Source organism: Salminus brasiliensis, chromosome 22, assembly GCF_030463535.1.
Source record: "Salminus brasiliensis chromosome 22, fSalBra1.hap2, whole genome shotgun sequence".
Taxonomy (NCBI): Eukaryota; Metazoa; Chordata; class Actinopteri; order Characiformes; family Bryconidae; genus Salminus; species Salminus brasiliensis.
In genome coordinates, this window is record NC_132899.1 from 7,745,660 (window position 1) to 7,755,858 (window position 10,199).

The 10,199-nt window shown below is 42.3% G+C and overlaps 1 protein-coding gene across 1 annotated transcript in view; it reads left to right on the plus strand.

The window, feature by feature from the left end:
* unc13d (unc-13 homolog D (C. elegans)) overlaps positions 1 to 10,199 on the plus strand; it is a 31,657-nt gene that overhangs the window by 19,206 nt on the left and 2,252 nt on the right. The window contains exons 21-33 of the mRNA XM_072666596.1: positions 197 to 327; positions 593 to 713; positions 1,033 to 1,185; positions 1,316 to 1,411; positions 3,082 to 3,288; positions 3,669 to 3,743; positions 3,837 to 3,916; positions 5,277 to 5,382; positions 5,622 to 5,693; positions 6,274 to 6,357; positions 6,464 to 6,584; positions 8,171 to 8,294; positions 9,339 to 9,538. Coding sequence (XP_072522697.1) covers positions 197 to 327; positions 593 to 713; positions 1,033 to 1,185; positions 1,316 to 1,411; positions 3,082 to 3,288; positions 3,669 to 3,743; positions 3,837 to 3,916; positions 5,277 to 5,382; positions 5,622 to 5,693; positions 6,274 to 6,357; positions 6,464 to 6,584; positions 8,171 to 8,294; positions 9,339 to 9,538 — 1,570 coding nt within the window. The remainder of the gene's footprint in view (positions 1 to 196; positions 328 to 592; positions 714 to 1,032; positions 1,186 to 1,315; positions 1,412 to 3,081; positions 3,289 to 3,668; positions 3,744 to 3,836; positions 3,917 to 5,276; positions 5,383 to 5,621; positions 5,694 to 6,273; positions 6,358 to 6,463; positions 6,585 to 8,170; positions 8,295 to 9,338; positions 9,539 to 10,199) is intronic.

Consider the following 10,199-nt stretch of genomic DNA (forward strand, 5'->3'; position numbering starts at 1 on the left):
TTCCCTGGACAGTAGAGACCGTTACTCCAACTAAAGCTCTTTTTTAACACCCTTGATTTTGGAAGAAGCAATGAGCAAGCAGGTGTCCCAATACTTTTGTCAAAATTGTGTATGATCTGACAAACTTTTCAGGCTTTTTAAGTTTAGTTCATTATGGCTTGTGTGTGTCTCTCTGTGTGTTTGTGTTTGTCTGTAGCTGGCAGAGGAGCTTCGGGCCACACTACTGCAGCTGGAGAATAGTATGGACCAGTCACTGGCCAACAGTCTCTTTTCTGTGTATTTGAGTCTACAAGCCATCCACAAAGACAAAGCCTACCTACAGAAGAGGTTAGACATGTTAGACTGCTATGGCATTATTAACCAATTAGTTTACACTTCATTCAAGCCAAAGAGAATCTTTATTTTTACCACTCCATAAATTAAGTTCACATGTCTGTAATGATGAACTCATAGAAAGTGCTTACATCAGCGATAGATTCATTAAAAATCTTAATACCCTTAATTTCGGAAGAAATAATAAACCATCAGGTGTCCCAATACTTTTGATAAACTTTTTTTCAGGCACCTTACATTTAAATCTTATCTCTTTTAGAGGGAAGTTGCTGCAGTTGACAAGTTTCCATGAGGATTTCCGTGAGGCTCTTCCGTATTGGTTGAACAAGGCATTCAGCACTACTTCGGAGCGTGTTGAGAAAGCAGTGCAGGTGGATAAGGTACGCCTACCTTATTCCTATTGCTTAAGCTTCAGCTCTAGATGTCCAGATCCTGGTAAACTGAAATAAATGGTCAGTTAAAGAGTTGAACTGAAAAGCAGGGTGTGTAAGGGCTGGATGAAGGAGACACACACATGACAGAATGTCTACCTGTAAAACTAATCCAGCTGATGTGTAAAAGTGTAAATCTCCTAAACTCCAGTCATGCTCCCGTCATTAAGCCCAGTGATCTTAGATGGAGGGATACAGATCTACAGATCTGGATACACAATTGTACTTGATCTTTTCATTTGAATTTTATCTCTCTCTCTTTCTCCAGTTGCAGCCGCTGCAGACAGGAGCAGAAGCCATAAAGCACAGCTCTTCAGCCGTGGACCTGGCGGCCTGTCTGCAGCCCATCTGCCAGCTCTGGGAACAGCTTAGCTGGCCTGATTCAGAGGAGGGATTCATGCTCATGGTCAAACTCACAGAGGTGCGTTTTTATCTTCCTGAGCAATTGCATGATGCAAATGTCCATTCAAATTAGTTCCACTGTCCCTACACTAACTCATACTCATCTAGAATTTGATTGGGTCATATTTTAACTCGGATATATCTCTCAGGACATCTGTAAGATTGCTTCAACGTACTGCCGCTTGCTGAAGGCTCGGGTGAAGGAGCTCTCAGAGAAGTCTGACCCTGGCAGAGCTGTTAACATGGTGAGCCAAAATCATAATGTGATGATACACTCAGTGTCTGATGACCACCACTTCCTCTTGCTGGTCTGTACACCTCCAACACAACCTAGGATCCTCTAGCTCAACACTTCCTGTTGGAAAACCTTCCTATGAGGCTCTTCATGAAGCTGCTTGAGATTATTTAGAAGTGTTTGGTGGTCAGATTTGTTTGTGTAGAGGTCTAATCTCTCTAGGTTTTCTGTCTATAGTTGTGTATGGAGGTCTAATCTGTCTGGTGTTCTGTCTTTAGCTGTGTATGGTGGTCTAATCTCTCCTTATCTGTAGTTGTGTGGTGGCCAAATCTCTCTTGTTATTTGGTGTGTGTTGTGGGTCTGATCTCTTTGTTTTATTTCTGTCTGTAGCTGTATATGGTGGTCTAATCTCACTGATGTTTCTGTAGCTGTGTGGTGGTGTAATTTCTCTAGTTGTCTGTAGTTGTGTGTGGTGGTCTGATCTCAGTTTTTTCTGTCTGTAGCTGTGTGTGGTGGTATGATCACTCTGGTTTTCTGTCTATTGTTGTGTATGGAGGTCTAATCTGTCTGGTGTTCTGTCTTTAGCTGTGTATGGTGGTCTAATCTCTCCTTATCTGTAGTTGTGTGGTGGCCAAATCCCTCTTGTTATTTGGTGTGTGTTGTGGGTCTGATCTCTTTGTTTTATTTCTGTCTGTAGCTGTATATGGTGGTCTAATCTCACTGATGTTTCTGTAGCTGTGTGGTGGTGTAATTTCTCTAGTTGTCTGTAGTTGTGTGTGGTGGTCTGATCTCAGTTTTTTCTGTCTGTAGCTGTGTGTGGTGGTATGATCACTCTGGTTTTCTGTCTATTGTTGTGTATGGAGGTCTAATCTGTCTGGTGTTCTGTCTTTAGCTGTGTATAGTGGTCTAATCTCTCCTTATCTGTAGTTGTGTGTGGTGGCCGAATCTCTCTGGGTGTTCTGCCTGTGGCAGTGTGTGGTAGTCTTTTCTCCCTGGCCTTCTGTCCATGGCTGTGGTCTAATCTCTATTATTTCTTGTCTGTAAGTGTGGTGGTCTGATCTCTCTTACATTATGTCTGTAGCGGAATGCGGTGGTCTAATTTCTCTGGATTTTTTGTGTTTAGCTGTGTGCAATGGTATAACCTCTGTTATACCAGATTATTTTCTGTCTGTAGCTGTTCTCTGTGTAGCTGTGTGTAGTGGTCTAATCACTCTGTTATTCTGTCTGTAACCTGAGTGTGGTGGTCTAACCTTTGGTTTTTCTGCCTGTAGCTAAGTGTGGTGGTCTAATCTCTAATTTTCTGTCTGTAGCTTGTGTATGGTGGTCCGATCTCTGGTTTTCTGCCAGTAGCTATGTGTGGCGATCTAATCTCTAATTTTCTGTCTGTATATTAAGTATGGTGGTCTGATCATTAGCTTTCTGTCTGCTACTTGAGTGTGGTGGTCAAACCTTTGTTTTGTCTGCCCATAGCCAAGTGTGGTGGTCTTATCTTTTTTTTTCTGTTTGCAACTTGAGTGTGGTGGTCTAATCTCTGGGTTTCCTGCCTGTATCTTGTGTATGGTGGTCTCATCTCTGGGTTTCCTGCCTGTATTTTGTGTATGGTGGTCTGATCTCTGTCTTTTCTGTCTGTAGCTGAGTGTGATGGTCTAATCAAATCTAATCTGGGTCTCCCATGTTTAGTTGTGTGTGGTGGTGAACGATTTGGAGCATTTGCATTCAGTGCTGAACCGCCTCCCTCAGCAGCTGAATTGGGCGGGGCTTCGGGAGCGGACTCGGAACGTGATTGGAGAAACCCAGTTCCAGAACACACTTCCCTCACAGCTGCAGCACACACAGGCCGTCCTGAACAGAGAGATCCGCTCTGCCATAGAAACACTGGGAAAGAAGGTAACACCCTCCGGAGATACCAGTAGCATCGTGTGTGTGTAAGAGTATTGGCATGACTGAGAGACAACAGAAATCTGGTGCCATGTTCAAAAGTATGTACTGTTGTGGTTGTGGACTCGGAGTCTCGTTAATAACCATGACACGTAATTTCCCTTTACTGGGAAATGTTGAAATTCACTTGGTCACTTTCATAAGCATGTTTCATCATCAGTTTCACCATATGAGTTAAAACTGACTCACTACAAATGAAGCCACACTCACTGATACTCAAATACACAGTTAGACATTTCAATCAGTTGCAGTAGATAGAGAGAGATAGAGAGGCAGATAGAGAGAGACATGACTCTGTGTGACCTGCTCTTGACCCGCTCTCTTTGTAGATGAACACAGACATTGAGAGGTTTGTCCGCAGTATGGCCACACGACACCGGCTGCCCTCTAGATCCACAGAAGACGTACGTATGAAACAGTACACAGGAGTTATAGTGGGACAGTTTACGCTAAATCATCACTGACCTATATCTCTGTCTCTTTTACCGCCCGTCTAGGCGGTAGATCCTCTGATGCGCTACCTGGAGGAGGAGCTGCAGTATATGAATGAAAATCTGGTACAGGAAAACTTCAACAGGTGGGCTTCCTCTCAGCACTCACCCCCATCGTAACTTAGAAGACATGTTGCCTTTTTTTGGGAATACCCTAGCAACCACTTAGCACCACCATAGTAAACACCTGGGATACCATAGCAACCAGCTAGCAGCATCATCAAACCTACATGGGATACCCTAGCAATCACTTAGCATCACCATAGTAACCACCAGGGATACTATAGCAACCACGTAGCCACAGCCTAGCAGAAAGTGGAAAAATTTAAGCTGCTCAGTAATTCTGCATTTGCTTTATATGTGTGTTTATAAAAAAATGTTAACTTTTAAAGCACATCACATTTTTTACATTTTTTTATTAAACATCCATCACATTTATGTTAATTTAAAGTTGAATTTCCCACAATTATGCCATGTTGACTCTGGGTAAGGACTAGTTCTGCTGATTAGTCACATTAGCTAATAGCTATTTATTTATTTATTTATTTATTTATTTATTTATTTATTTACTTACTTATTTATTTAACTTAAAAAAAAAAGGATGCATCTCCAAGCTCGATGGAACATGGTAAATCCTGAGTACAATACGCTGAATACATGAAAGTACCTTGGTTCAGTGCAGCTAGACTGAAAAACCAGTAGTAGAAGAACACAGCGTATATACCTAGTTCTGATAATGATCAACTCAATGGAAACTGAGTTGTCAACCTCATGTCTAGACCAGTTCCCCTTGTCTATGATGGTTGATCAAAAGCCCTATAAGTTGATTGCCTATCAGATCCTAAATAAGCCAAATTTATATAATTAAACAATTATAAAAATAATCCCCATTTTGGAGGGAGACACCATGGTTTGGACCTTTTTATTATGATAATGATGCCATTGAGTGCTGCAGGCTAAGCCTTTGGGTCCATACCATAATGCTTACAACCTATGTACACATACATACAACCTATATACACATTCTTACAACCTATATACACATACATACATACATACATACATAGCACATGTGGCCTGACTTGGCTTTGGATAGCAAATAAAATGGCTATATTTGTGTTGTAAACATCAAAATGTCCAAAATGGAAAAATCATTCCCATAGTAACACCATCTGTATTTTTTCAAGGCCTCTGGCAAACATTTCTCCCTATTTTTGTACAATAAGGTTATTATTTCATGATAAGTGTGTTTAAGTCACAAAATTGTGATTTTTTTTTTTTACAAATTGTGACGGCTAGACGACAAGTCTTGTGGGATGTTCCTGGTATGCAGTGGTCAGTACCTACCAAAAGTGCTCCAAAAAATGACAACTGGTGAACTGGTGGTCACGGGCACCCAAGGTTCAATGACATGTCGATCTCCCTGTCTCTCTCTCTCTCTCACAGCTTGTTGGTGCCGCTGTGGACAAATTCAGTGAAGATTCTGCTCCAAGTGTCACAGCAGGAGGACAGCAGTGTGGTTTACTTCCGGAGACTGCAGTTCACACTGCAGGTTAGTTCTTTCTGCACAGGGTATGATGGGTCCAACCACCCTAATTTGGCCCAGCTGGGGCTAATCAGAAGCTCCTGTGTGTTTTAATGAGCTGAGAGACATGGCTCTCTGGAGGAGTGCCAACATTATTCCTGATCTAGCTGTATTTTCTCGTCGTGTGTATTTAGATATGAGACTGCAATTAGTCACACAAGCTAATTAGCTGACAGAAGTATGTATGTGTGTGTGTTATTTGGCAGTGTCTGGAGCAGTGCTTCTATGCTGAGGGGAACGGCCTTCCTCGGGAGACGCTACAAACAGAAGAGTACAAGGTCAGATTTTTATTATTTAATTCAGACTATGGATAAAATAAGGTTGTTATTATTCAGTACAGGGATGACCATTTAGAGCAGGGCGATCCTGTAGGGCCTGATTCCTGCACAGTTTTGTGCTTTTCCTGCGCAAGCACACCTGATTCAACTCACCTGTAAATTTCCAGGTTTAGTAGGTCAAGGAAATCAGCAAGGTGTGCTGGACTCCAGCCCCCAATCCCCACCCCAATTTAGGGGGACACTATCTACACTGCTGGAAAACAGTCATATCTACAGCTTTGGAAGGTGTACTGGACTCCGGGTCCCCATTCCCCACCCCGATTTAGGGGGACACTACCTACACTGCTGGAAAACAGTCATATCTACAGCTTTGGAAGCTGTGCTGGACTCCGGGCCCTCATTCCCCACCCCTGATTTAGGGGGACACAATCTACATAGTGTTTAGTCCCACAACAGCCATTAAATGCTGATTAATGACACTTTTACTGCTCCAAAACTGGCTTGTGCGCCCTCTAGAGGTAGAAAATTCACTTGTGCTGCATCTAGAACCCATTCCCATTTGTATTTGTTTCCATTCCAGACACTGCAAAACCACTTGATGCTGAACTCAATGAGCTGCCAGCAACTCATGGAGAAATTCTTCGAGAGGAAAGTCTGGGAACAGGTGTGACCACAGTATTAGAACCATTTGTCCATAATAATGAATTCTGGTGAGTTTGCATGTGCTTGTGTGTGCTCATGTGTGGCACTGCATTGTTTATGTGTGACAGAAAGTGTGTCATGGTGAGAAATATGGGGCGGTCACACTCATCATCTCGTACAAGCGCTCAGAAGGAAAACTGCACGTAGAAGTGCTGAACGCGGTCAACCTCATCCCCCTGGACTCCAATGGTAAGTCATGCAGAGTTATTCAAATACATATCCAAGGTTTCGCTTCTTTAGTTGTGCACAAGGATATACGAGGTTAATGTATCTAGCAGGTAAGCAAGGAAGCTTCTAAGCACAGGTTCCGTTATGTCTACACTGTATGGCTGGAATATCTGTATAAAATAATTCTGAACAACATTGTGTGCATCAGTCTATTAGAAATTAATCACTTCTCAACAATGGTTTAAGGTAGTAGTTTGCTCTAGACTCCAGGCATAGGACAATGTCCTGCTTAGTGTCTTTAGTGTATTAATAACAAATGTGGCTTTGGTTGGGGTGGAAAATGCTCTGATGCCTATTTACCACCCTGTTATTTTGCCTTGGAATAAAATACAGTGATTTTTCTTTAATGGAGGCTTTCATTGGCTGGTTTAAGCACATCGCGCTATGAGGGCACTGTGACGGCTCACAGGAGCCACATATCATAGCATGGTTTTAACACTGTAACACATACGCTGTAATTATTTCAGGGTCTTAAAGGATAGTGTTGAAGTCCTCTCGCTGTGTCGTCTCAGCGTGACGTGCTGTGAGCAAGCTGAAGAGATTGTAACCGGTTAGCTTTTAGCCTTTCCCCTAACTCGCGTCCACAGGTTTGGCTTTTTCAAATCATGCCTGTAAAAAAAAAAAATTAAAAATCAGCCAGAGAGGTGAACCCACAGGGGTTTGAGCTTCCCTCAAAATAATAATATCTGACTGCAGGGTCGCAGAGCTGAAGTTTCACACCAGCAGCAGTTTCACGCCAGCCATTTCACACCAGTTGCATTCAGCACATCCGTTAGCGCTTTCTTTGGTTTATATCATAAAGACGTTTGCAAGGAAAATATTACATAACCTTTAGCTTATGTGGTGTGGGTATGTGGGTAATGGATTATGCAAGCACCCCAAAATTGGAGATAAGTAGGCCTAGGAATTTAATACCTTAATGACCTGAAATAATTATCAGCAAAAAATATCGCTAGGTTATCCCTGAATTTAACCTTCATTTAATGTGGAAACTGGGCTTTAATAACATGTACACGTGTGGACATGCCTTATAATCAGGCTTTATATTATACAAAAGGTTATAAGTATTATGTAAAACTGAGCTTAATATATTTTTATATAATAATACCTGTTCCTGAATGGTAATATGCATGGCGACATATACAACAGTCAGTAATCACACCCTTCTCCAAACTTCTGCTGCTCTTCATGGCACTCTCTCACCGTCCAACTGTGCATGCATTCAACGCCACTGATCTGAAACTGCCGGTGTAAAAGTGTGGCTCTGTGGCTCTGCAGCCTGACCCTGCGATCACCAGGCCTGGCTCACGCAGCAATCCATGTCCAGGCTTATTTTAGCAGTAAACCATCACATTGCTTTGCGCTTGGTCTCGTCAGTGCAGTACGAGGTTAGTAATGAGGTGTGGAACCTCAGTGTGTTTCAGACTGAAGTAAGAACAAAAGATCCCCCCCCCCAAAAAAAAAAAAAAAAGATCAGCTGATATCAGTGTAGAGGTACAGAGCTGAAAAGGACAAAGTTTATAAAAGACTGACCTGTTTCTCTGCAGGGTCCAGTGACCCATTTGTCCAGCTGTCTCTGGAGCCGAAGCACGTTTTCCCACAGGTGGAACTGCGCACCACCAAGATCAAGAGCTGTGACCTCAACCCGCTGTTTGAGGAATCCTTCGAGTTGTGAGTAAAACTGTGGAAACTACATGAAAGTCTTAAAGGCACGTGAACTCAAACTCTTAATGGAGAAATTTAATAGAAGCTCCTTCAGAGATGCAGTTTTATAAGGGAGGTTGTGACTGAGAGCCTTTTTAATGTGGAAGGATCTTAAAAGAACATTTAACACAGGACCTACTTTATGAGGACTTTTTAAAGGTCTCCCCTTTTCAGGCTTGGTTCTTTAAGGCCTGAACACACACACACACACACACACACACACACACACACACACAGACCAACCAGACAAACAAAGGCTAATGTTATAATGCTCAGGAAAAGAACGCCAAAGACAGCGTTGTGAGTCATGAGAACGTTCCAGGGAACCTAACATGGTTCTTATGTATATATAGCATTGCTCACTTTGTTTGACACACTGTGTGTGTGTGTGTGTGTGTGTGTGTGTGTGTGTTTTAGGGAAAGTACCTCCCAGTTAAAAGTAACCAGGCTACATTAACTCTTAATATGGGGGGTAATATTTCTAATATAAAATGTCATAACTGAAGATTATTTAGCAGACTTATATGGCATCCCTCAAAGAACCTTATTTTTTTTTTTAAGTATATATAAAAAAAAAAATACCCTTAGCATACAGTTTACAGTCGCTGTCCAATGAAAATCACTGACCACCACAATGTTGACGTTACAGGAGAAGGTAAAAATGGTCTTAACTTTGAATGGAAGTCAATGTGAAATAAAAGTTTATTCCAAGTCATTTAGAACATTTCTATTGGTCCATTCATCCAGAATGATTTACTCAATGTACGGAGCAGCTACAGGGTTCAAACCCTAGAGAAAACTAAAAACAGTCAAATTGGGGATACATGTTGTTATTGGACAGCAGTGATTAATTTTATATATATATAAAATAATATTATTTATATATAAGTCTCCGAATTTACCTTACTTGGTCAATAAATCAGTCTACTGAGGGCAAGGTTTTACATAGAACTGTGGCTTCTACCTGTGTTCTGTCTAATGGTAATGTAACCTCTGTCCTGCATGGGGCAGTCTTGTCACATTAGAGCAGTGCCAGTCCGCTGGAGCATGCCTGATGGTGACAGTGCTGGACCATGACACCCTGCGCAGCGACGATTTTGAAGGAGAAGCGTTCCTGTCCTTGAAGGCCGTGCCGGGGGTCGCAGGAGGAGCAGCCCCAGACCCGGCCCCTGCTCAGATCCGCCTCCCTCTGCTGCACCCCAAACCAAACAGTACGACCTTCTTCTGTTAAACAAGCAGTTATTTGTTCTTTAATGGGTGCAGACTGAAGTGTTCCTCAGACACAGTGGCTGTATTTCTAAGCTCCTTATTTTCACTTCAGCTTTTTATTATTAATGTCAACAAACAAGTAAGTCTCTAAGAACATGCAAACCAGCATCAATATTATGCTACATATAACTATAAGGAGTCACTATAACACACTGTGATGAATTCCAGGGATGGGGCAGTGGTGGTCCCATTGTTAAAGTGCCAGGTTATTGGTCTCAGGGTCCCTAGACTATCCCCGTTGTTCCCCTGAGCAAGGCCTGTAACCCTTTAGGGGTGCTGTAACATGGCTACGCTTTGACCCTGGCTTTTGTAGCTGGATTATGCAGGAAGATAATTAGGAACTAAAATAAAGAATTTAAAGAATAAGGAGCCATAACATTAGTACCACCTGCTTAATACCGAGTTGGTCCCCCTCTGGCTGCCACAGCAGATCGGACCAATCGAGGCAATGGACTCCACAAGACCTCTGAAGGTGTCCTGTGGTATCTGGCACCAAGACTAACTAACTATTGCAGCAGATCTTTTTAATCTTTCAATGACCTTTGTTCACATCACCGGTTCACCGGTTGTCCTTTTTTGGAATGCTTTTGGTAGGTACTGACC